We start from the raw sequence: 27409 nt of genomic DNA, 5'->3' as shown, positions 1-27409 counted from the left end.
CCGCAGCCGGGCCCAGCACCGACCCCCGCTGACCCCTGCACGCCCAGGAAACGCAAACGGGGCCACCGCACCTGGCCCCAGTCCAAGCCCTCTGCCCTGGCCCGTGGGACCCCTCATCTCTTCGAGGGTTGGAAGGGTTCCACAAGTTCAGGCCCTGGCTGCGTGGGGAGCTACCTGTGCCTGGAAGCAGCAAATGCCCAGCCTCCACGACACGCTCACCCCTCCTCACCCTGCCCAGCCTGGTGCAGAGCTCCTGCCACTCCCATCAAGGCAGATGCTCGGTGCTCACGGCGTCGGACCCTTGCAAGACAGAGGAGCGAGGAGGAAAGAACAGGGTTCCTTACACTCGCTCGCTGTCCCCTCGCTGAGGGTCAGTCCCTCGGCCACCAGTGAACGTCCCTACACTCGCCCTCTGGATCCCTGTGACCGCTTGGGAGGGACGTCCGGAGGGGCATGGAAGTACGAGACGGGCTTTTCGCAGAGGCTCATTTCCCTTGGCACCCGACCGACTGACCAGTCAACGTTTGTTAGCGCTAAGGTCGTGCCTAGCTGGCAAAGGCAGCGGAGCTAGAGCCAGCGAAGGCCGACAGGAAGCCCTTAACACTTCCTCCTGCCTGTCAATTCTAGCTGGAGGACAGCACGCCACGCCACACTACGCCTTCGCGGGCAAGCCGAACCCCAGCCCCACTGCTCCCGGGCGTGAGTCACACCCGAGGCTACGTCTGCACTAGGAGCCCCGAGGGGCACAGCAGCTCTGCTGCTTATGCCCTCCACCCATGCCCAGGGTTTTCCTGCTGCTGGAAGGCAGCCAGCCCTGGGGAGGCTGCAGCAAGGCTGGGAGGAGACTTCCACAGCAGGGGTCAGGCGCACCTTGCCATGCGTACGTGCGCGCTACGAGCATTCAACCGCAAGCCTGCGCCGACACTGGCCCGCTGCTAAAAGCCGGCACGTGCACGGTCCACGGCATGCACGCTGGCAACACTCTCCCTGGCAGGAAAACGCTCCTGCCAACAAAGCGGCAGCCACACCTGCACTTGCGTGGCAGAGCTCCGGCCTTCACAGGCTGAGGGCGGGCTCACGTACCCGTGAACGACAAGAGGCCAAACGCAAGCCACGAGGCCTGAGCCTGTGTTCCGTGGGAGTATGTCTACACTACCACCCTAGTTCGAGCTAGGGTGACAGACCGGTCAGTTTAACGTCTGTCCCAGGGAAGATAATGGAGCAGGTAATTAAGGAAATCATATGCAAACACTTGGAAGGTAATAAAGTGATAGGGAATAGCCAGCATGGGTTTGTGAAGAACAAGTCATGCCAAACTAATCTGATAGCTTTCTTTGATAGGATAACGAGCCTTGTGGATGAGGGAGAAGCGGTGGATGTCATATACCTAGACTTTAGTAAGGCATTTGATACGGTCTCGCATGATATTCTTATTGATAAACTAGGCAAATATAACTTAGATAGGGCCACGATAAGGTGGGTGCATAATTGGCTGGATAACCGTAGTCAGAGAGTTGTTGTTAATGGTGCTAAATCCTGCTGGAAAGGGATAACAAGTGGAGTTTCTCAAGGGTCTGTTTTGGGACCCGTACTGTTCAATATCTTCATCAATGATGTAGATATTGGGATAGAGAGTACGCTTATTAAGTTTGCAGATGATACCAAACTGGGTGGGGTTGCAACTTCTTTGGAGGATAGGGACATAATTCAAAATGACCTTAGCAAGTTAGAGAAATGGTCAGAGGTAAACAGGATGAGGTTTAATAAAGAGAAATGCAAAGTGCTCCACTTAGGAAGGAACAATCAGTTCCATACATACAAGATGGGAAGCGACTGTCTAGGAAGGAGCATGGCGGAAAGGGATCTAGGGGTCATAGTGGACCACAAGTTGAATATGAGTCAACAGTGTGATGCTGTTGCAAAAAAAGCAAATATGATTCTAGGTTGTATCAACAGGTGTGTTGTAAGCAAAACTCGTGAAGTCATTCTGCCGCTCTACTCTGCACTAGTTAGGCCTCAGCTGGAGTACTGTGTCCAGTTCTGGGTGCCACATTTCAAGAAAGATGTGGAGAAATTGGAAAGGGTACAGAGAAAAGCAACAAGAATGATTAAAGGTTTAGAGAACATGACCTATGAAGCCAGGCTTCATGAACTGGGCTTGTTTAGTTTGGAAAAAAGAAGATTAAGGGGGGACATGATAGCAGTTTTCAAATATCTAAAAGGGGGTCACAAGGAGGAAGGAGAAAATTTGTTCCTCTTGGTTTCTGAGGACAGGACAAGGAGTAATGGGCTTAAAGTGCAGCAGGGGAGGTTTAGATTGGACATTAGGAAAAAATTCCTAACTGTCAGGGTGGTCAAATATTGGAATAAATTGCCAAGGGAGGTGGTGGAATCTCCCTCTCTGGAGATATTTAAGAACAGGTTAGATAGACATCTGTCAGGGATGGTGTAGACGGAGCGTGGTCCTGCCTTGAGGGCGGGGGGCTGGACTCGATGACCTCTCGAGGTCCCTTCCAGTCCTATGATTCTATGATCCTATGCAGTCATACGAACTTGCAAATGAAGCCCGGGATTTGAATTTCCCGGGCTTCATTTGCATGTTGCCAGGCGCCGCCATTTTTAAATGTCCTCTAGTGCGGACTCCGTGCCCGCGGCTACACGCAGCACGAACTAGCTAGTTCGGAATAGGCTTCCTGGCGGCGCCTGGCAACATGCAAATGAAATTCAAATTGCGGGCTTCATTTGCAAGTTCATATGACTACATTAACCACCCTAGTTCAAACTAGGGTGGTAGTGTAGACATACCCTGGGGGGCTGTCCAGCTGACCTAAGCCCCAGCAGAGATGCCCCAGCGGACAAGGGGTTTTTCCAGCATCTCAGCGCATGCACCTGCCCTCCAGTCCTTCTCCACATGGAAAGAGCCAGATCCCAGGGAACGCTGCGTCATGGGCAGCTGGATCCCCTTAGGGAGTCTGGCCCAGGCCCTGCGCCACATCCCGGCTTTAACCAAAGAGCTCAAGACCTTCCTAGCGCCGCCCGAGACTCGCCAGTCTGCTGGGGCCGGCTAAGTTGAGAAAGTCACCGGATCGCACTGGGCTTTGCCTGTGTCGAACTGTCCCTTGCCTGTGTCGAACTGTGCCTCACACGGCCCACAGCCAGCTCTTCTGCTGTGAGGCTTGTGCAGACTGGCTGCCCTGGACACAGGCAGACTCAGGCTGGAGGTCAGAAGGACGGAGCAGAGCAGTACATCTGTTTGGAATGTATTCAAGAGACTCCATTTCACTCCCAAGTCTAGCCACACCCCTCAGGAAATTACCCCCTAATCTCACTGGTTAGCACCCCCTCTCCGCCCCGCATCCTTAGAGCAGGCCAGGACGGTGACCCCTACTGCTAAACGCAACGGGGAAAACAAAGCCTCCACAATCCCACTGTGACGTAGTGGGGGTACTTGCTGGGCTGTGGTGACCCCTGCTGTCTAGAGCAAGACCCAGCAGGGAAAACCTCGCTAGGCAGAGGTAATCCCAAACTTGTTGAACCAGTGGCCAGACACCCCCCATGGAGAGGAACAAAGGAAGGTGGAATGCTGCCCTGACTGGGAGGCAGGGCTGCAAGGGAATTTAGTTAGTTACTGGGGGAGAGCATGGAGGAGAGCCTAGGAGAAGGGGCTGGAGTTTAGGGGCCCAGTCTCCCCCATCTCAAGGGGGCCTGAGGCATCCTAGCCCAGCTCTGTGACCAGACTACATCTGTGCTGTGCTGTATCCTGGAGAGGCAATAAACTTCCTCTATTCCACCGGCTGGTGAAGTCTGTTTGTGCCATTTCGGGGTGCAGGAGACGGGGAACCCCCAACGGGCCGTCACACTGGTGTCAGAAGTGGGATGCACTGCACCCCGTGGATGGAGCGGCAAGCGACAAGGCGCAGTAGAAGCAAGAGCCCTGGAGCCAGGCGTGCTGGAGACAGAGCGAAGCGGTTCCTGGGAATCGTGGGGCGCTGCAGCACTAGACTGGTGAGTCTGCACCGAGGGGCCCAGCGGGCAGATGGCCTACGCCCGACTCTTGAAGGCAGAGCTGGTGGAGCTGTGCAGAGAGAGGGGCTTGCCTGTGCAGAAAGCAACCAAGGCCCAGCTGATTGCCCAGCTCGAAGAGAATGACCAGCCACAGGGCCAGGATCTTGTCCCCAGGGGAAGCAGCCAGACCCCCCCTGAGAGTGTGCCAGGCTCAGAGAGGGGGAGGAGCGCTGGAACCCAACGGAGAGATGAGACAGCGTCTCCCGGGAGGCCTGCAAGCCGTAGCCCATCTAGGGCAGGGGCCAGCCCAGCGGAGCTGCGGCGGCTGGAGATCCAGCTGCGGATCAGGGAATTGGAAGTAGAGGACCGAGAGAAGGACCGCCAGGACCAAGAGAGGGAGCGCCAAGATCGAGAGAAGGAGTGCCAAGATCGAGAGAGGCAGCGACAGCATGAGCTGGCCATGGCAGAGCAGAGAACCGGCGGGGCACCGGCTGCGCCAAGAGTGGATGGGCCCCAGGGTCCCAGGACTGCCAGACGCTTGGAGAGGCTCGTGGTGGCCCAACTGAAGGACATGGGTGACAGACGGGTTCCTCAGTGCCTTTGAGAGGGCCTGTGGACTGCAACGGGTCCCCCCAGCTGACTGGCTGCAGGAGCTCATCCCCGCACTGAACCAGGAGGCGGCCGGAGTGCTCAGTCAGGTGGAGGACCTACAGCCAGGGGATTACAACCGAGGCAAGGAGGCCCTGCTGCACAAGTTCGGGCTGACCCCCGAGATGTACAGGAAGAAGTTCCGGGGGGTACAGAAAGGGCCACGGGAAACCTATGTGGACCTGGCCTCCCGCCTGGCGCAATACGGCCGCAAGTGGGTGTCTGGAGTCGGAGCCCAGACCGCAGAGGAGCTGCTCAAGCTGGTCATGATGGAGCAGTTCTATGAAGCGTGCCCACCCAAACTGAGGCTGTGGCTCAAGGACCGGAGACCAGAGAACCCCCAGGAGGCCGGGAGACTGGCGGATGAGTTCACGGAGAGCCGGTCCGGGTGTGAACGGGAGTCCCGGAGAGAGAGGGAACCGCACAGAGACCGGATCTCGGCTGAGCGACGGAGGGAGTCAACTACGGGGCGAGACCAAGGAACAGGTCGTCTGCGCCCCAGAGAACCAGCCAGGGCCTGGACAGAGATAGCCCAAAGTCTAACTAGCCATCGCTGTGGGCAAAAAGGCCACAAGAGGGCTCAGTGCACCAGGTCCCAGGACCGGGGACTTTCCAGGGTTAACTGGCTGGGGCGGGAGGAAGGGCAGGCTGCCCCAGAGGCAGGGGCTGGCAGGCAAACCTCAGCTCAGAGAGAGGGGAAGGATGCTCAGTGCACCTCCCCTGGGAGGTCTGATTCTCAGGAGGCGGATTTCTCCGTGTACCGGGTGGGGGCAGGACGGCCCCTGCGGAGCGAGTGCCTCCTACCCCTGGAGGTGGATGGTAGGAAGGTGACGGGCTTCTGGGACACGGGGGCGGAGGTGACTCTGGCCCGATCCGACATAGTGGCCCCGGAGCGGATACTACCCCACGCGCAGCTGACCCTGAAGGGCATAGACGGGTCCCCGTTTAAGGTGCCTGTAGCCAGGGTGCATCTGAAATGGGGGGCCAAAGAGGGCCTCAAGGAAGTGGGGGTGCACCCGCACTTGCCCACCGAGGTGCTGATGGGGAATGACCTAGAGGAGTGGCCCCATGAATCCCAGCGGGCTCTAGTCACTACCCGGAGCCAGAGCCAGCGGGGGGCTGACAACGTGGGTCCAGGGAAGGACTCCTGGCAGCGTCCTCAGGGTCCCATCCCAGTGGACACGGGGTCCAGCCAGGCTGGGACTCCGGACCTAGGCAGAGGTGGGGGACAGGTCCCGATCCCTGCCTCAGCAGCTGAATTCCAGGCTGAGGTGCAGGCAGACCCCTCCTTGCAGAGGCTGAGGGACCAGGCTGGCCTCCATGCAGCTCAGCCCCGGGGGAGAGGTGGCCAGGAGAGATTCCTGCGGGAGCGTGGGCTCCTGTTCCGTGAGTGGCTCCCCCCCAGGAAGGCGAGGGCATGGGGGGTCCAGCGGCAGCTGGTCGTCCCCCGAAAGTATCGACTCAAGCTGCTGTATTTGGCCCACGATGTCCCCGTTGGGGGCCACCGGGGGATCCGGAGCACCCGGCTGAAGCTGCTCCAGCACTTCTATTGGCCGGGAATCTTTACAGCCGTGCAGCGGTACTGCCGGTCCTGTGACTCCTGCCAGAGGGGCGGGAAGGCCCAAGACAGGAGGAAAGCGGCTTGGGGGTCTCTACCCCAGATAGACCCTCTGGGCTTGCTGAGAGAGTTATGGGAGGGGAAGACCTCCCTGGATGGAGCTTCGGGGGTGGAAGCCGCCCTGGTTGTCCAGAGAAGGCTCACTGGGCTCATGGCCCCGGCCCGAGAGACCCTGGCCAGAGATCAAGGCCAGCGGAAGGGTGGGTGTGACCCCCGAGGACAGGCCTGCGCCAGTCGCCCTGGAGCGGGGCGGCGAGTGGACAGAGGGAAGCCAGCTCATGTGGGGCCTTGCCACGGCCGGCCTGAGTCAAGGGGAGCACCCATGTCCCCGGGGCGGGTTCCCACGCAGAGGACCCGAACTTCCCTAGGTCACGAGCGGAGTGACCCTGCTCAGTTCGCTCTCGGAGGGGGGAGAACTGTGACGTAGTGGGGGTACTTGCTGGGCTGTGGTGACCCCTGCTGTCTGGAGCAAGACCCAGCAGGGAAAACCTCGCTAGGCAGAGGTAAGGCCAAACTTGTTGAACCAGTGGCCAGACACCCCCCATGGAGAGGAACAAAGGAAGGTGGAATGCTGCCCTGGCTGGGGGGGCAGGGCTGGAAGGGAGTGTAGTTAGACTGTGGGAGAGCATGGAGGAGAGCCTAGGAGAAGGGGCTGGAGTTTAGGGGCCCAGTCTCCCCCATCTCAAGGGGGCCTGAGGCATCCTAGCCCAGCTCTGTGACCAGACTACATCTGTGCTGTGCTGTATCCTGGAGAGGCAATAAACTTCCTCTATTCCACCGGCTGGTGAAGTCTGTTTGTGCCATTTCGGGGTGCAGGAGACGGGGAACCCCCAACGCGCCGTCACACCCACCTCCTCGGGGAGAGGCCAGCTGCTCGGCTGGTAAAACACCATGCTCAGCCGGCTGCACGAACTCCGAGGGCAGCTGCCTGCACCTCTCGCTCTCCAGCCCAGCAGTTTCAATCCCGCTCCTCAGCCACTTCATAGCCACCAAGAAAGCTGTACACCCTGTACAAGCCGCCAGCCAGTCTCCGCTTGCCACCGTCCAACTTCAGCTGCCATTTGATAGCCACACACAAATGTACAGTCCCATTTCACATGCACCCAGTCACAAGACCAGACCTCACTGGCCTGGATGTCGCTGGCTATGTTAAAGCCAGAGACGGACGCCTCCGCATCCTCTCCTCCACGCCTCCGCCAGGCATCCACGAAGGGAGCTCTCATCCCACCTGAGCTAGCAGGAGCCACGTCAAACAGTACCTGGCCCCCCATCTCCCACTCACCGTCTGGGCTCCACGATACCATGCAGAAGTCGCACTCCTCTCTGAAGGGTACATACAGAGAGCCACACCCGCAGCATTCTCGCAGGAGACCAGTGACTATTTCAGTCCAAGAAACACACGCACAGAAGTCCTGCAGAATTCTGTGGCTCAGCCGAGCCTCTACCTGCCTACGAGTTACCACAAGACTGCGTGCAGAGCACTCCAAGCTCACCGGGCCGGCCTCGTATTCAGAGGTGAATATATCTGGCTCTCATCCACGATCTTGAGAATACAAAGTGCCCGGGCTGGAGGGATTCTTCAGAAGCTAGACGACAGAACTCAAATCAGCAACTACAAATATTGGACATTTATGGGGAGGGAGGGAAGAGAGAGATTTTGCCATTTATCTCCCTGGCAGCGAGGGGCAGAGTAGGCATCCAGCCAAATGCTTTAAAGTTAGAATTATCTGCAAGGATTTTCTGTAGGCTACACAGAGCACTTGTCCCTCTCTATACTACTGCATGCTAGAAGATAAGCTCCCATCATTGTGGAATCAAGGGGGGAAATGATGCTTCAAATCAGAAGACCCTTCCAGAATTTAACAACCATAGACAGAGTCCTGCACAGATACAAACTTGTATCCACAGATACGAGCGGCAGATATCCACATCCACAGATGCAGATACCTGCAGATATAAAGATGCTATCTGTGGATTTGCAGGGCTCTACACACAGATCTGGACGCTGCCAGCATTTAGCTACATGGGGACTAAATTGGCTATAACCACTCAAGAGAGATCTTGGAGTCAGTGTGGAGAGTTCTCTGAAAATATCTACTCAGTGTGCAGTGGCGGGCAAAAAAGCAAATTGAACGTTAGGAATCATTAAAAAAGGGAGAGAGAATAAGACTGAGAATATCTTATTGCCTCTGCATAAAACTATGGGACACCCACATGTTGAATACTGCACAGAGATGTGGTTGCATCATCTCAAAAAGATCTATTGGCATTGGAAAACGGGTCGGAAAAGGGCAGCCAAGATGTTCAGGGGTTGGGAACAGGTGCCATCTGAAGAGATTAAAATGACTGGGACTTTTCAGCTTAGAAAAGAGGAGACTGAGGGGGACAGGACAGGAGTCTATAAAATCATGACTGGTGTGAAAAAAAATGAATAAGGAAAAGTGATTTACTTGTTCCCATAACATAGGAACTAGGTCCTAGCACAGTGTGATGCTGTTGCAAAGAAAGCAAACATGATTCTGGGACGTATTAACAGGAGTGTTGTGAGCAAGACACGAGAAGTCATTCTTCCTCTCTACTCTGCGCTGGTTAGGCCTCAGTTGGGGTATTCTGTCCAGTTCTGGGCATCACATTTCAAGAAAGATGTGGAGAAATGGGAGAGGGTCCAGAAAAGAGCAACGAGAATGATGAAAGGTCTAGAGAACATGACCTCTGAAGGAAGGCTGAAAGAATTGGGTTTGTTTAGTTTAGAAAAGAGAAGACTGAGGGGGAACATGAGAGCTGTTTTCTGGTATCTAAAAGGGTGTCATAAGGAGGAGGGAGAAAACTTGTTCATCTTGGCCTCTGAGGATGGAACAAGAAGCAATGGGCTTAAACTGCAGCAAGGGAGGTTTAGGTTGGACATTAGGAAAAAGTTCCTGTCAGGGTGGTTAAACACTGGAATAAATTGCCCAGGGAGGTTGTGGAATCTCCATCTCTGGAGCTATTTAAGAGTAGGTTAGATAAATGTCTATCAGGGATGGTCTAGTCAGTATTTAGTCCTGCCATGGGGCAGGGGACTGGACTTGATGACCTCTCGAGGTCCCTTCCGGTCCTAGAATTCTATGATTCTAGGTCACCAAATGAAACTAATAGGTAGCAGGTTTAAAACAATCAAAAGGAAGTTTTTCTTCACGCAGCACATAGTCGGCCTGTGGAACTCCTTGCCAGAGGAGACTGGGAAGACCAGGACATTAACAGGGTTCAAGAAAGAGCTAGATAAATTCACGGAGGTTGGGCCCATCAATGACTATTTGCCAGGATGGTCAGGGATGGTGTGTGTCAGAGGCTGGCAATGGGCGACAGGGGAGGGATCACTTGATTCCCTGTTCACTCCCTCTGGGGCATCTGGCATTGACCTCTGCCGGCAGAGAGGACACGGGGCTGGATGGACCTTTGGTCTGACCCAATAGGACCGCTCTTGAGTTTGGCGTGTCTGGTCTATGAACAAGCCATCTGCAATATTTGCTCCAATATAGTTTTATGACTGGAACAAGAATTCTCAGTTACAGTCCAATAAATCTCACACACACCCTTGTTGTCAGAAGCATCAGATCCGAGGCTGGATCATTACAGTGTTTCATAAAATGCACAAGTCAAACCACAGTCTCATTTACACGGATGAGCCAACAAAGCGAACATCAGTTGTTGGACTTTGAGATACTGCTTCTACCTTCCACTCTGCTTTCGGCTGGCGGATCTCTCAAGTAGGCCAGAAAACACTGTGTGCGTCTGCACGAATCCGTTTTCCAGCATCAAGAGGAGCGGGTCCCCTCTCAGTTACCTGCCCCTAAAGTCACCTCCATGTCCTCGGCGGCACAGAGCTTAACACAGACGATAGCCGGGCCACAGGGCTCCACGTTTGAGCCCTTGGCACCAGCGACCCTGCCGGTCCGAAGAGGACGTGGCCATGTACAGAGGGTCACGCAGGCTGCAGTGCACTGCACATGCCAGCCCCCTCCAGAGCAGAGCCGTGCCACTCAGCCAGCCTGGCCTGTCAGCGCTGGGCAGTGTTGGGCACAGCCACGGGTGGGCCGTGCCCAGGGGACCAGACAGAACGTGAAACATCGGGATGGGACGCATTAGGCGCCTATATAAGAAAAAGCCCCAAATGTCAGGGCTGTCCCCAGAACGTCAGGCAGCTGCAGCCCACCCCATGGGAGCAGAGAGCAGTCCCAAGTGCTGCCACCACAACCCAGAGTCTTGCTCAGCCCGACATCCAGAGCCGAGCTACGCGCCAGCAGCTCTGCCTTGCCATGTTCTGAGCCTCCCCATGCAGGCGCCCCATGCGGCGGGGAAGCCCTGCATCTGGGGGCACCAGGGCTAGGAACGGGGCATGGCCCCGGGGAAGTGAGTAGCACAGCGTCAGTGCCCATCCACCCCGACGCCGGGGTCTGCCCACGTTCCCGCTCCTAGCTATCCCACTGGGGACTGCATCGTCTACCTCTGCGGCAACTTCTGGCCAACAGGAGGAAGCGTGATCAAGTAAAAGTCAATCTAGAATCAAACGACTGGCCAAGCGAGAGCAGCAGCAGGTGATTTGCTCAGATCTAGAGCACGGAGGACGCTTATTGGACCCTCCTGGAGATCCAGTTCTCCAGCTCAAGAAGGAGCTCAGTCATCGCCCCAGCAAGGGGGCCTTCCGCCGCACGCAGGTCAAGTCAGACTCTGCCTTGTGGCTAGGAGCCCTTGCAACAGCAACACGGGTTCTGAGAAACCGACAGACTGCGCTCCAAACGAGGGATGTGAAAGCGTAACTGTTTGCACCAGGGCTACCCAACTTCGGAAGCCCCGGGGGCCACAATGAAACTCAGAGCACATGCCGAGGGCCACAACTTAAGTGTGGTTACATAGACATGCCAATATATATGCAAATACAGTAAACTTCCAATAATCCGGCACCTTTAGGACCCAGGGGGTGCTGGATTATCAGATGCGCCGGACTATCAGAAGGGGGGGCTGTCATGGCTCCTTCCCCACTATCCCCATGATAAATGCAGAAGTGGGGGCCAGCAAATGTACCCCAAAGCCTTATCTACCAGGCTTTGGTATAAAACTTCCCCCAAAATCTTAAAAACCTAGATTTTGGGAATAAAACTTCCGCTGCCACCACCCAAATATTAATAATGAGATTAGGGGAAGATCATTTGGGAAATCTCACCCCTATTATAAAAATCAGGGCACACAAGTAACAAATGCCAGGTTAATTTCAGGGTGCCCTCCAGAATTTGATCTTTTCCCCCCAACTAAACTTTCACTCTGGCCAGCCACTCCAGACTGTTCCAGAGGGACACGTTCCCCGAAATAGGGCAGGGAGAGCCCAAAAATCTGACTCCAGCCTCTCCTCTGAGGCTCCAGGCAGACATGTAGAGGCCTCACTCACAGACACACAACTATCTCCCTCAGGTAAACACTCAGAGAAACTTTTACCTTGCTCCAGGACAGACTAGTCACAGACAACTTCCCAGAGGTACCCTCATCCCATTCACAAACCTCATACATGTCCTGGGGCTGGATTAAGGTACCAGCCTGATTACACATATTAGCCATGCTATAATCACACCCCTTCCCCATATGGTTGTACACCGAACTCCTGGGAAGATACAGTCTCTGTGGTTCTTCCATTCGTCTGGTCTCTGCCTTTATTTCTGCTAGTCTTGCCTGGTATTCTCGTTCATTCTGCTCATCCTCAGCTTCTATTGCGGCTAGCTTAGCCCGATGTGCGCGCTTCACTTCTGTTTCTGCTTCGATTGCTGCTAGCTTAGCCAGATGTGCGCACTTCACTTCTGTTTCTGCTTCGATTGCTGCTAGCTTAGCCGGATGTGCACGCTTCACTTCTGTTTCTGCTTCGATTGCTGCTCGCTTAGCCTGGTGTGCGCGCTTCACTTCTGTTTCTGCTTCGATTGCTGCTCGCTTAGCCCGATGTGCGCGCTTCACTTCTGTTTCTGCTTCGATTGCTGCTCGCTTAGCCCGATGTGCGTGCTTCACTTCTGTTTCTGCTTCGATTGCTGCTCGCTTGGCCTGGTGTTCTTGTTCCTTGAGCTCCTCCTCAGCTTGGTGTTTTTGTTCTTCATGCTCAGTTTGTGCTCGCCTCTCCTCTATCCGTAGGAGAAGCTCAACCTCTCTCGGAGTTAGAGGTCTGCCAGCTGCCTCGTGGGCAGCTTCCCATAGAGAAGGCAGAGGTGAGGGAGGAGCAGCACAGCTGTACATTGCTCCTGCCCTCTCCGAATCTGTCCTAGAGCTGGACATCCTGCTGTTAGGTCACAGGAAACTGGGCCTAGGACGGGTATCCGAAGGCAAACCAAAAAGAAGCTAACAAAGGTTTCTGGGTAATCCCTGAGCAGAACTGGAGACACGGTTCAAGCAAGGGCACTCTACACACTTGCTTAGGTTGCAAAGGTACGCTAAGTACAAAATTGCGTTCTTGTACCTGCGGTGAGTGAACAGCTTGTTCTGAGAACTGATAAACTGACTCCCTGTTTCTGCCCTCTGCTGTTCTTAACTCCCTGTCTCCTTGTTGCCTGGTACTTGTCTTCTGGGATTGATAAGAAAGTTGCTAACGCATTATGAATGGCTTAAGGCCACAATGCATGGCTGGCCAGATATGCATGAATACTAGAACTTTCTAACTAAGAAAAGGAGGGTGGGTTGCTTAGGTGACTAGTCTATGACGCGACGGAACTATCTTTATAAGCCTACCTGTTATTGAAATTGGGGCTGGTTCTTTTTGGAGACGGGCCGCTCTCTATTGTTGTGCGCACTCTTCAATAAAGAGCTTATGATTGGACCTTGCTGGTGTTGCCTGTCTCTTTGCGGTCAGACAACGAACCGAAGCCATCTGGGTTGAGTCCCCAACACGGCCTTAACTGCCCTAGCTATTCAGTTGTCACGAAAGCTATATAAAAAAAACTGGTTGGGATGGTCTGTGTCTGGCTTAAGCTTAACCTTCTGTCTGCCCCTCTGAGCAGCCCAGAAAACAAAAGGAAAAAAAAAAAAACAAGAGAAAAACTGCAAAGCTTGCAACTCAAAAGAAAAACCTGTGTCCTTTTAAAAATCCTGGGTTCTCAAAATAATCCCACCATGCCATGGCTCCTTCCCTACTCTGGCACGATAAATGCAGAAGTGGGGGCCAGCAGGTGACCCCAAAGCCTTATCTACCAGGCCTTGGTATAAAACTTGCCTCAAAATCTCAAAACCCTAGATTTTGGGAATAAAACTTCCGCTGCCACCACCCAAATATTAATAACGAGATTAGGGGAAGATCATTTGGGAAATCTCACCCCTATTATAAAAATCAGGCACACAAGTAACCAATGCCAGGTTAATAAAAAGAAAAGAAAACTTATTACTACAACAATATTCCTGTTGCAAGCATAAGGAGCAGATGGAAAGGTAACAAAATATACTCATGGAGGAATTACACCATGGCTAGAACTTAGTTACAAAGAAAAGCCAAACATCTCTTAAGCAGTGCCAGATATTAGACCCCCTACCCAACCCGTAAAACAACAAAACTACCTAAACTTTACCCTACTTACAGTAAGTGAAGAATAGTTTCTTGGGGGGGGGGAGGGGGGAAGAGAGAGAGAGAGAGAGACACAGACAGACAGACACGCTTGTCCCTCTCTGTAGCTGCAGAGGACTCACCCAGAGGATTCACCCAGAGACATAACAACAACAACCACCCCCAAATTCCTTTGTCCCAGTTTGAAAGTCTCACCTACATTCCTACTGGTCACTCCACCTGGCTAGGTGTAGTTAACCCCTTAATCCTCAGGCTGCTGGCTAACCCTCAATCGTGACAGTGGCTATGAGGTGCCTGGGATGGGGTGGGGGGGATGCCACCCCAGCCCCTCATAGCTCCCCCCCTTCCAATAGTCTGGCTCTGCCCCAGGCATCCCTGATCCAGCCACTGCTGGTCAGTTTCAGCAGCAGCTGAATAATGGCGCCTGTGGCAGAGCAGCTGGGGTGCTGCTGGGTTGGTCCCGTAGCGCTGCCCCTCGGCGCTGCGGGACTAACCCGGCAGCATTCCGGATGCTCTGCTCTAGGAGTCCCCAAGAGCAGCTGGGGTGCTGCCGGGTTGGTCCCGCAGCCCCGAGGGGCAGCGCTACGGGACCAAGCCGGCAACACCCCAGCTGCTCTGCCCCCGGCTTCCCCAACTCAGCTGCTGGCCAGTTTCAGCAGCGGCTGAATCAGGGAAGCCGGGCGCAGAGCAGCTCCAATTGTCCGGCTGCCCCAGCACTTCCGGGTTCCTGATGGTGCCGGACCACCAGGAGTGCCAGAGCATTGGATGCTGAACTAATGGAGTTTTACTGTAGCTACTTTCACACCGACAGGCATGAAGACAAAGATTAAGGCAAGACTGCACAACACGCAGGCCCCATTTAAGTCAGTTCTGCTGATATTAATACAGTGCAATATTGACCCGATTTCCACCTGTATGACAGACCTTTCAATGAGCAACGACAATGCAGGAATTTAACTGCCAAAATGCATCTCAACAGAAGACCGTTCTATTGTCTGCTTTTTGGTTTTGGCTCCCACCCGTGGGCCGCGTGTTGAGCCCCACGTAAACCCAAACCGCACCGCGGGCCGCAAACAATCGCTGCATGTTGAGTAGCCCTGGGTTACACGGTTAACGGACGAGCGAGGGCTCATTGGTTAACATGCAGTTACATCCAGCCCCCCACAGCACAGCGGGAGCAGGCGAGAGCCAGTGCTTGCGGGGAGCCACTGCCACACACACAGCCCGCTTGTAGCCATGGTAAAATGCACGTTCACTTTAATACACATTTTACCACCACCGTGCATTCCTGCACTTCCCCCCAGCCTCCCGGCTGCCCTTGTCTACAGGAGATGAAGGTCTGGCCCTGACCACATAACAAGTGCTACTGACAGCTCGACCAGGCACACGAGCTAACCCAAAGCACACGAAGCAGAGGGAAAGCCAGTCTCCTGCTCCCAAGCCTGACCAACGTCAGCAGCTCTCCTAGCAGGCCCTCTACTCGACCATCCTCATGTCCACCCTCAGCTACTGCTGTAACTCAGACGTGCCATAGAGCTCTCACTCCAGTGTAAAAACCGTCAAAGGATCTCTCATTCCAGAGCCTACCAGAAGTGCTCTCCAAAACTAGCGAACAAAAGTGAAGTCACAGAGGGGCAGTCATGTTAGTCTGTAACTTTAAAAACAAGTACAGGCAATCCCCGGGTTACGTACAAGATAGGGACTGTAGGTTTGTTCTTAAGTTGAATCTGTATGTAAGTCGGAACTGGCGTCCAGATTCAGCCGCTGCTGAAACTGACCGCCAGTTCTGACTTACATACAGATTCAACTTAAGAACCCCAAGCGTCCCCAAGTCAGCTGCTGCTGAAACTGATCAGCAGCTGATTCCAGGAAGCCTGGGGCAGAGCAGCTGGGGTGCTGCTGGGTTGCTCCAGTAGCACCGCTCCTCAGCGCTACTGGACCAACCCAGCAGCACCCCAGCTGCTCTGCCCCAGGCGTCCTGATTCAGCCACTGCTGAAACTGACCAGCAGCGGCTGAATCAGGACGCATGGGGCAGAGCAGCTGGGGTGCTGCCGGGTTGGTCCAGTAGTGCCCAGAGTGGCGCTGCAGGACCAATCGGCAGCGCCCCAGCTGCTCTGCCCCAGGGTCCAAAACAAAAGCCTGGTCTGCTGGGGGGGGGCCACACTAGCTGTGCCCCCCCCAGCAGACCAGGGACACGGGGAGCAGAGCCGCAGTGGCAGCGGGGTGCCGCGCCTCTGAGGCTTTGCTCTGGCAAAGTCTCAGAGGCGCGGGACCCCGCCGCGGCTGCGGCTTCAGTCCCGGTGCCTGTGGTCTGCTGGGGACCGTCCCCAGCAGACCACAGGCACCGGGACTGAAGCCGCAGCCGCGGCGGGGTCCCGCGCCTCTGAGACTTTGCTCTGGCAAAGCCTCAGAAGCGCGGGAACCCGCCCGGTGCCCCTGGTCTGCTGGAGACGGTCTCCAGCAGACCAGGGGCACCAGAGCAGCTTACGAACGGGGCTCTCTCGCCCCAGAGCTCGCAGGTAGCAATCCGCCACCTCGACCTCCGGGGCGAGAAAGCCCCATTCGTAAGTGCGGATCCGACGTAAGTCAGGGACTGCCTGTAGTCCCTTAACACTCCAGTCATCTGAAGAAGTGGGTTGTGCCCACAAAAGCTCATGATCCCATCGACATGTTTTGTTAGTCTTTAAGGTGCTACTAGACCATTTGTTGTTTTTTAAGTTTTTCTAGTTACAGACTAACTCGGCTCCCCCTCTGAATTAGTCCTATGGCATCTTAGAGGCTAATCACATTACACAGAATCATGAGCTTTCGTGGGTAAACCCCACTTCATCAGCTGTATTGGAGTGAAGTCAGACAGAGTCATTATTGCCTGAGAGGGGACTCGATAGCTGTTTGCAAATACCTAAAAGGGTGTCAAAAGGAGGAGGGAGAAAAATTCTTCTCCCTGGCCTCTGAGGATAGAACAAGAAGCAATGAGCTGAAACTGCAGCCAGGGAGGTTTAGGTTGGACATTAGGAAAAACATCCTGTCAGGGTGGTTAAACACTGGAATCAATTGCCCAGGGAGGTTGTGGAATCCCCATCTGTGGAGATATTTAAGAGCAGGTTAGACAGACGCCTGTCAGGGATGGTCTAGACCCGTGGTCACCAACCCGTTGATTGCGATCGACTGGCTGACTGCGGATGCATGACCAGTCGATTGCGAGGTGTTCCCAGCCCTCCCTACTTCTCCCCCACCCCCAAGAAGGAGCCCGCGCTGGCGCTACAACCCTACAACCCCCTGTGAAAATGGCTTCCTGAAGAGTTGGGGGGGGGGCACAGTCCCATGGCTGCGCACCAGATCCAGCATCTCAGGAAGTACACACACAGCTCCCCCCCTCCCCAAAACAGCAGACACGCTTCCTGAGATGCCGGCTCTGGTGCGCAGCCACAGGACTTCCTTCCCCATGCTGCCTTCCTCTTTCCCTTCCTGCAGCAGGGAGGGGCAGAGAAGAACTCCCACAGCTGTGCGCCAGAGCCGACATCTCAGGAAGCAGGCCTGCTGTTTGGGGAGGGGAGGAGCAGTGTGCATGCTTCCTGAGATGCTGGATCTGGCATGCAGCTGCGGGACCCTCAGATACCAGCCAAGCTGTCCCTGTCCCCTCCCCCTCCTCCTGCCCAGACCCCCCACCAGCACCCTGCCCAGACCCCCACAAGTACCCTGCTCTGGGCCCCCTCCAGCAACCTGCCCCGTGGCCAGACACTCACCAGCACTCTGCTCCTGCCTCCTGGACAGACACCTACCCCCAGCTTGCTCCTGTACCCTACTTTCCACCCAGATTCTGCCTCCCCCCCCATCCCTATCCCACTCATTGGCAGCCACGTCCTGCACACTGGATCCCTCATTTTTGGCCCCACCTCAGATTGTAGAGGGGCCCACAAAATCCACTAACTCTGGAACCCCAGAAGAGTTAATCTGGCCCGAGACCTTGAACCTCTGTCCTACCTACCCTCCCCCTCCATAGGGCTGGAGTGCCAGGGAGGGAAGTGTCTCAGTCAGGGCCAGATCAATGAAGCTTGGTGGGTTTTTGGAGGGTTTGTTTCTTTGCATCTCACTTGTGTGGTCCCCAACTGGTTGTTCTGTGGGTCAGGGACCCCGACCCAAAACAGGTTCCCCACCCCACCCATAACTACAGACAATGCTGAAACGTTAGGGTAGGACATCGTATTTTATTTAAAAATGAAGCCTGGCCAACAAGCCCCCAATTGGGGCCAAACCCCCATCTCACCGCAGCATCTAACACTCCTGCACCCTCCCCCGCCCCAACCCTGAGACCATCATGCACCCGAACCCACTGCCCTGAGCCCCTCACATCCCCAAACTCCTGCAGCCTCCACATCTCCAAGTCTTCTGCCACAACACGCCTGCACCATCCACACACCGCGAACCTGTGTCCTGAGCCCATCATACTCACAACCTCCCCACCCTGAGCGCCTCACACACCCCAACCCAAACTCCTGCACCCGATATCCACAAACCTGCGGCTTGCTCAGCACCCCAACCCTCCCCAGCCTGGAGTCCTCCCCGAGCCAGCAGCCCCTTCCCCACCTCCTCCTGCACCTCCTCCTTCCCTCCCACAGCTTGCTCCTTTCACCCCTTCCCACATTCCCAAATCCCTCATTCCCACCCCAGAGCCCGCACCTCCTGTCAACCCAGGGAGAGTGAGGAAGGGCAGGGGACCGCAAACGATGGAGAGGAGGGGAATGGAGAGGGCAGGGCCTCAAGGAGGGCTGGGGACTTTGCTTGCCCTGCCATTTAAAAAGTGATCTTGAGTGTAAAACGGTTGGAGACCACTGGTCTAGATAGTGCTGGGTCCTGCCGGGAGGGCAGGGACTGGACTCAATGACCTCGCGAGGTCCCTTCCAGTCCTAGTGTTCTAGGATTCTGTGTCACTCGCATTTACCCAGGGATACCGATTAGTTAGTTTCATGTTTAACAACTCACCAGTGTTGGTGAGGCAAATACTGCAGGGGGCCATTAGCCAATGGTTTTATTATAACTGATTTCCCAAATTAAATTCTAGTTTTCTTTTATAAATGCAAATCCCATCTGTGATTCTAACTGAGCCTGACCCTTGAACAGGACAATGCCTGCGTGGAAAGCAGCAATGCCACTAAGATCTGCAACAGCGACTAACGCGGTGCGGAGCGGGACCGTCCCAAGAATCGCCAGGAACGGCGATACCAAGACAAGAGGCATTTAAACCTAAGCTCATCAAGAATGTTTACTTTGCTTTTACCTTGGTCACCCTCAGACTAGGGACGTGAACGACCAGTCGACACACTAGTCTCCTTCCCCTCCCCCCCACTGCCTCTATAAGAAAGAGCCAAGGGAGGAGGAGGGGATGCTTCAAAGTGACAGCAAGGGGCCAGCAGGGGACTGCTTGAGCCCCCCATCTCGTGCTCCCCACAGTGCTTTTGCCTTTGAAGAGCTAGGACAGCCCTGCGAGTGCTGCTCCACTTCAAAGGCAGAGGAGCCTGTCGACTAATCGACTAGTCAATGCAAATGGAACTGACTATTCGATTTGCCAATTAATCTAAATTAACATCCCTACTTCGGGGTGTGTCTAGACTACAGGGGTTTTTCCAAAAAAAAGTGGCTTTTTTCAAAAAAATTTCCCCTGCATCTAGACTGCTGCTGAGTTCTTTCCAAAGTAAATGGAAAGAACGCGGCAGTATTTTCAACCGCGGGAAACCTCGTTTTACGAGGAAGAACGCCTTTTTTCAAAGTGCTCTTTCGAAAAAAAGTGCTATGTCATGCAAATGGTGCTTTTTCAAAAGAGTGCGTCCAGACTGCCTGGGTGCTCTCTCAAGAAAGTGCCTTGCTTTTCGAAAGTTCTGGTTGTAGGGTAGACGCTCTTTTTCGAAAGAGGCTTCCAGTCTAGACGTAGCCTCAGACTCATGCAGAGACAGTTCAGGAACACAGCCTAGCACCAAGAAGTACAGCTGAGACACTGCTTCTGCAGCTGCAAACCAAGGCCGGGCTGTAGCTACAGAAATAAGCCAGGCTCCAAACTGGGTCAACGTAAACATATCCCAAATGGGATAGAGTTGTACACACACACACACACACACACACACCCCGCGAGAAGACCCTTGCACACAACGCTTTCCCCCGCCGCACCACACTCACACAACTTCATCGCCTTGTTCCAGCAGTGAAGGAAGTAGCTGCACCTCTGCCGTGCCACCCCAACCTCCTGCCAGCCTAGACCAGGAGCTAGTAAGGCCTGGACACAGCTTGCAATCTCTCTTCATACATTACAGAGAAAGGGGCCTACGGAGAACTTTGTTCAATGAGGGACTGAACCCCTGTGGAAAAATGGCAGGTGTGAAACACGATCAGGTATTTATCATCACCTACAACTCAAACCCTTGCTACAAGCATTTGGAACAGGATCACAAACATGGAATTCTTTAGCTAGCCCACAGCAGCACAAGGAGATGAAACCCAGTGAGTCAGCATACTTTAGAAGCGTGGATTACAGCAAGCTGCACCAGTGACTTTCTGAACTGAGCCCTGATCCTAAGTGCATTCAGCCCAAGGCACCGAGGAACAAGTAAATGACTATCCCCCAAAGGACGCTGAACCCTCTCGCAGCCTGCTTCTAAACTCTAATTACTCCCATGGGCACATGACTGGAGATGCCATGAGACAAGAAGCCAGAGCAATCCACATATGCCCAGCGTGCCAATGCCAGGCAGCAGACAGGTCTATTGATCGGCGGCAGGGGGAGGGTCATTGACAACGCTCGCTGCGCACGCACTGGAGGCTGTGACCTCGGGATCCCTGCACCCAGAACAGCACTCCAGCAACTGACACGCTGCATCACGAGTATTCAGCACTCGCCAGCACGGACCACGCCCTGCACCCCACAGGCCCCCGCGTGGCTCCTACAAGGTAGGCCTGCAGAAGGGTCCTTGCTGGCAGGTCCCGGCACCGCTCTTCCCACACTCTCCCCCCTGCCCCGTGGTAAGCGAGGGGCGGATAGCAGAACTGCCTTTGGGGCCGTCACACAGCACCTCACCTGCCGTGTGGAAGCAGCCACAGTCGGGGTTCTAGCCTTAGGTTGAAATTAGTGATGCGAAGATTAAACCAGTTAACCCGTTAAACACGGTGTTTAACAGGTTAGCCAGTTACATGACATGTTCCAGGCCCTGCCAATAACCCACCAACGCCCTGCCATAGCCCCGTGGGCTGCACCCCCACCCCACACACACACACACACACACACACACACCAGGCCCCCAGTGCCCGGGGCTGTCCCCCCACCACACACACAGGCCCCCCCACACAGGCCAGGCCCCCAGTGCCCAGGGCTGCCCCCCCCCACACACAGCCCCCCACACACACACACGCAAGCCCCCAGTGCTGCCCCCCCACACACACACGCAGGCCCCCAGTGCTGCCCCCCCACACACACACCCCGTGCTGCCCCCCCACGCACACCCCCCGTGCTGGCCCCCCACGCACACCCCCCGTGCTGGCCCCCCACACACACACACGCACGTCCCCCAGTGCTGCCCCCCTACACACACACGCACGCAAGCCCCCAGTGCTGCCCCCCCACACACACACGCAGGCCCCCAGTGCTGCTGCCCCCCCACACACAGGCCCCCAGTGCTGCTGCCCCCCCCACACACACACACACAGGCCCCCAGTGCTGCTGCCCCCCCACACACACACACGCGCCCCCAGTGCTGCTGCCCCCCCACACACACACACGCCCCCAGTGCTGCTGCCCCCCCACACACACACAGGCCCCCAGTGCTGCTGCCCCCCCCCCCACACACACACAGGCCCCCAGTGCTGCTGCCCCCCACACACACACACACACACACAGGCCCCCAGTGCTGCTGCCCCCCCCACACACACACACAGGCCCCCAGTGCTGCTGCCCTCCCCCCCCCACACACACAGGCCCCCAGTGCTGCTGCCCTCCCCCCCACACACACACAGGCCCCCAGTGCTGCTGCCCCCCCCCACACACACAGGCCCCCAGTGCTGCTGCCCCCCCCCCACACACACAGGCCCCCAGTGCTGCTGCCCTCCCCCCCCACACACACACAGGCCTCCAGTGCTGCTGCCCTCCCCCCCCACACACACACAGGCCCCCAGTGCTGCTGCCCTCCCCCCACACACACACACACAAGCCCCCAGTGCTGCTGCCCTCCCCCCCCCACACACACAGGCCCCCAGTGCTGCTGCCCTCCCCCCCCCCCACACACAGGCCCCCAGTGCTGCTGCCCTCCCCCCCCCCACACACACAGGCCCCCAGTGCTGCTGCCCTCCCCCCCACACACACACAGGCCCCCAGTGCTGCTGCCCCCCCCACACACACAGGCCCCCAGTGCTGCTGCCCCCCCCACACACACAGGCCCCCAGTGCTGCTGCCCTCCCCCCCACACACACACACAAGCCCCCAGTGCTGCTGCCCCCCCCACACACACAGGCCCCCAGTGCTGCTGCCCCCCCCCCACACACAGGCCCCCAGTGCTGCTGCCCTCCCCCCACACACACACAGGCCCCCAGTGCTGCTGCCCTCCCCCCCACACACACACAGGCCCCCAGTGCTGCTGCCCTCCCCCCCACACACACACACACACAAGCCCCCAGTGCTGCTGCCCCCCCCACACACAGGCCCCCAGTGCTGCTGCCCCCCCCACACACACAGGCCCCCAGTGCTGCTGCCCTCCCCCCCACACACACACACAGGCCCCCAGTGCTGCTGCCCTCCCCCCCACACACACACAGGCCCCCAGTGCTGCTGCCCTCCCCCCACACACAGGCCCCCAGTGCTGCTGCCCTCCCCCCCACACACACACAGGCCCCCCGTGCTGCTGCCCTCCCCCCCCCACACACAGGCCCCCCGTGCTGCTGCCCTCCCCCCCCACACACACAGGCCCCCAGTGCTGCTGCCCGCCCCCCCCACACACACAGGCCCCCAGTGCTGCTGCCCGCCCCCCCACACACACACAGGCCCCCAGTGCTGCTGCCCCCCCCACACACAGGCCCCCAGTGCTGCTGCCCTCCCCCCTCCCACACACAGGCCCCCAGTGCTGCTGCCCTCCCCCCCCACACACAGGCCCCCAGTGCTGCTGCCCTCCCCCCCACACACAGGCCCCCAGTGCTGCTGCCCTCCCCCCCACACACACACACAGGCCCCCCGTGCTGCTGCCCTCCCCCCCCCACACACAGGCCCCCAGTGCTGCTGCCCGCCCCCCCCCACACACACAGGCCCCCAGTGCTGCTGCCCCCCCCCCACACACACACAGGCCCCCAGTGCTGCTGCCCTCCCCCCTCCCACACACAGGCCCCCAGTGCTGCTGCCCTCCCCCCCACACACAGGCCCCCAGTGCTGCTGCCCTCCCCCCACACACACAGGCCCCCAGTGCTGCTGCCCGCCCCCCCCACACACAGGCCCCCAGTGCTGCTGCCCTCCCCCCCCACACACAGGCCCCCAGTGCTGCTGCCCGCCCCCCCCCACACACAGGCCCCCAGTGCTGCTGCCCTCCCCCCCCACACACAGGCCCCCAGTGCTGCTGCCCTCCCCCCCCACACACACAGGCCCCCAGTGCTGCTGCCCTCCCCCCCCACACACACAGGCCCCCAGTGCTGCTGCCCGCCCCCCCCCACACACAGGCCCCCAGTGCTGCTGCCCGCCCCCCCCCACACACACAGGCCCCCAGTGCTGCTGCCCGCCCCCCCCACACACACAGGCCCCCAGTGCTGCTGCCCGCCCCCCCCACACACACAGGCCCCCAGTGCTGCTGCCCTCCCCCCCCACACACACAGGCCCCCAGTGCTGCTGCCCTCCCCCCCCCCACACACACACACACAGGCCCCCAGTGCTGCTGCCCTCCCCCCCCCCACACACAGGCCCCCCGTGCTGCTGCCCTCCCCCCCACACACACACAGGCCCCCCGTGCTGCTGCCCTCCCCCCCCACACACACACAGGCCCCCAGTGCTGCTGCCCGCCCCCCCCACACACACAGGCCCCCAGTGCTGCTGCCCCCCCCCCACACACACACAGGCCCCCAGTGCTGCTGCCCTCCCCCCTCCCACACACAGGCCCCCAGTGCTGCTGCCCTCCCCCCCCCACACACACACACAGGCCCCCCGTGCTGCTGCCCTCCCCCCCCACACACACAGGCCCCCCGTGCTGCTGCCCGCCCCCCCCACACACACAGGCCCCCAGTGCTGCTGCCCGCCCCCCCACACACACACAGGCCCCCAGTGCTGCTGCCCCCCCCCACACACAGGCCCCCAGTGCTGCTGCCCTCCCCCCTCCCACACACAGGCCCCCAGTGCTGCTGCCCTCCCCCCCCACACACAGGCCCCCAGTGCTGCTGCCCTCCCCCCCACACACAGGCCCCCAGTGCTGCTGCCCTCCCCCCCACACACACACACAGGCCCCCCGTGCTGCTGCCCTCCCCCCCCCACACACAGGCCCCCAGTGCTGCTGCCCGCCCCCCCCCACACACACAGGCCCCCAGTGCTGCTGCCCCCCCCCCACACACACACAGGCCCCCAGTGCTGCTGCCCTCCCCCCTCCCACACACAGGCCCCCAGTGCTGCTGCCCTCCCCCCCCACACACAGGCCCCCAGTGCTGCTGCCCTCCCCCCACACACACAGGCCCCCAGTGCTGCTGCCCGCCCCCCCCACACACAGGCCCCCAGTGCTGCTGCCCTCCCCCCCCACACACAGGCCCCCAGTGCTGCTGCCCGCCCCCCCCACACACAGGCCCCCAGTGCTGCTGCCCTCCCCCCCCACACACAGGCCCCCAGTGCTGCTGCCCTCCCCCCCCACACACAGGCCCCCAGTGCTGCTGCCCTCCCCCCCACACACAGGCCCCCAGTGCTGCTGCCCTCCCCCCCCACACACACAGGCCCCCAGTGCTGCTGCCCGCCCCCCCCCACACACAGGCCCCCAGTGCTGCTGCCCGCCCCCCCCCACACACACAGGCCCCCAGTGCTGCTGCCCGCCCCCCCCACACACACAGGCCCCCAGTGCTGCTGCCCGCCCCCCCCACACACACAGGCCCCCAGTGCTGCTGCCCTCCCCCCCCACACACACAGGCCCCCAGTGCTGCTGCCCTCCCCCCCCCCACACACACACACACAGGCCCCCAGTGCTGCTGCCCTCCCCCCCCCCCACACACAGGCCCCCCGTGCTGCTGCCCTCCCCCCACACACACACAGGCCCCCCGTGCTGCTGCCCTCCCCCCCCACACACACACAGGCCCCCAGTGCTGCTGCCCGCCCCCCCCACACACACAGGCCCCCAGTGCTGCTGCCCCCCCCCCACACACACACAGGCCCCCAGTGCTGCTGCCCTCCCCCCTCCCACACACAGGCCCCCAGTGCTGCTGCCCTCCCCCCCCCACACACACACACAGGCCCCCCGTGCTGCTGCCCTCCCCCCCCCACACACACAGGCCCCCCGTGCTGCTGCCCGCCCCCCCCACACACACAGGCCCCCAGTGCTGCTGCCCGCCCCCCCACACACACACAGGCCCCCAGTGCTGCTGCCCCCCCCACACACAGGCCCCCAGTGCTGCTGCCCTCCCCCCTCCCACACACAGGCCCCCAGTGCTGCTGCCCTCCCCCCCCACACACAGGCCCCCAGTGCTGCTGCCCTCCCCCCCCACACACAGGCCCCCAGTGCTGCTGCCCTCCCCCCCACACACACACACAGGCCCCCCGTGCTGCTGCCCTCCCCCCCCCACACACAGGCCCCCAGTGCTGCTGCCCGCCCCCCCCCACACACACAGGCCCCCAGTGCTGCTGCCCCCCCCCCCCCCACACACAGGCCCCCCGTGCTGCTGCCCTCCCCCCCACACACACACAGGCCCCCCGTGCTGCTGCCCTCCCCCCCCACACACACACAGGCCCCCAGTGCTGCTGCCCGCCCCCCCCACACACACAGGCCCCCAGTGCTGCTGCCCCCCCCCCACACACACACAGGCCCCCAGTGCTGCTGCCCTCCCCCCTCCCACACACAGGCCCCCAGTGCTGCTGCCCTCCCCCCCCCACACACACACACAGGCCCCCCGTGCTGCTGCCCTCCCCCCCCCACACACACAGGCCCCCCGTGCTGCTGCCCTCCCCCCCCCACACACACAGGCCCCCAGTGCTGCTGCCCTCCCCCCCCCACACACACAGGCCCCCCGTGCTGCTGCCCTCCCCCCCCCACACACACAGGCCCCCCGTGCTGCTGCCCTCCCCCCACACACACACAGGCCCCCAGTGCTGCTGCCCTCCCCCCCCCCCACACACACAGGCCCCCAGTGCTGCTGCCCTCCCCCCCCCACACACACAGGCCCCCAGTGCTGCTGCCCTCCCCCCCCACACACACAGGCCCCCAGTGCTGCTGCCCTCCCCCCACACACACACAGGCCCCCAGTGCTGCCCCCCCCCCCCCTTTGGGGCCTCCTGCCCGAAGCAGGTGCCGTAGCCGCAAGGGCGGGGGGGAGGAGCCACGTCACAGCCCCGCCCCGCCCCCCCTACCTGCTGATCTGGATGGCGTCCGGGCCCCCCGCGGACATGGCGACACCTGGGCCCGAGCGAGGTGCGGCCGCAGCCCAACGGGGATGAATGGGGACGGGGCGGGGCCTGCGCGGGACACGCCCCTCGGCTGCGGGCCCGCCCCTGCCCTGCCCGGGTTGGCTCGGAGCGTGAGGTCATCGCGCTGCGTCATCGCCTCCCCCTTGTGACGTCAGACCGCCACTGGCTGCGGGGCGTGGCCCGCCAGCAGTGTCCCCTTGTAAGCCCCGCGCTTGGGGGGCCGCTTAGGGAGAGCCCGGGGCCACCCTGCTGCCTGACAGCAGCAGTGCCTGTTGTGGTGCACATCTGCACGTGCCTCGGTGCACATGATACGATTTATTCCTCCCGTGGATGGGCAGCTGGAGAGGGAACACTGCTTGGCAGGGGCTGCGGCTCGCCCGCCTTCCCCGCCCAGGGGCTGTGCTTCTCCCCAGGCAACGTGCTCCCCAGCACTGAAATGCCACTAATCTGCCTCCACGGGCCCCTGTTGCTGCTTGGGGGGGCAGGAGTGGAGAGCTTGAGGGATCGAGGGGCTGCCAGGGCCAGAGGGCAGGGAGGGCTCAGACCAGCAGGTACGTGCCAGTGCCAGTCACTGGTGGGGGGAGGGCGGGCAGGCTAGTTCAGCTCCTTCTGCTTTCTGAACACAGAGAGAACTGCTGCAGCAGAAGGCAGAAACACAGAACTCAGGATAAATCACAAGAGCTGGCAGCACCCAAGTTCCATGTTCCATGTACTGTTCACTGGCTTACCCAGCTAGTGCCACAGGGTTATTCACAGCCCCCCCAGGGGCTACTTGCACAAGGGGCAGATACATGTGAGGGGGAAATCTCACTCCCCTGGGGTACAGAGCCCCCAGAAGGGTCCGAGGCCGGAGGTCAAATCAGTGAGGCAGGAGAGAAACCTAGAAGGAAAAACTTTATGATGCATGCAGGCAGGCTGTCACTTCCAAGAGTGAAAGCAGCAGCCCTGAGTTACAGGTTTAGATAT

General features: G+C 58.9%; 1 protein-coding gene across 1 annotated transcript in view; it reads right to left on the bottom strand.

The window, feature by feature from the left end:
* ACOT7 (acyl-CoA thioesterase 7) overlaps positions 1-26521 on the bottom strand; it is a 140086-nt gene extending 113565 nt beyond the window's left edge. The window contains exon 1 of the mRNA XM_075906808.2: positions 26387-26521. Within this exon, the coding sequence (XP_075762923.2) occupies positions 26387-26424 (38 nt within the window). The 5' untranslated portion in view covers positions 26425-26521. The remainder of the gene's footprint in view (positions 1-26386) is intronic.
* Positions 26522-27409: the final 888 nt, after the last annotated feature.

This window comes from Pelodiscus sinensis, chromosome 24 (genome assembly GCF_052426305.1).
Source record: "Pelodiscus sinensis isolate ZL-2025 chromosome 24, ASM5242630v1, whole genome shotgun sequence".
NCBI lineage: Eukaryota > Metazoa > Chordata > Testudines > Trionychidae > Pelodiscus > Pelodiscus sinensis.
This window is presented reverse-complemented; position numbering and strand designations above follow the sequence as displayed.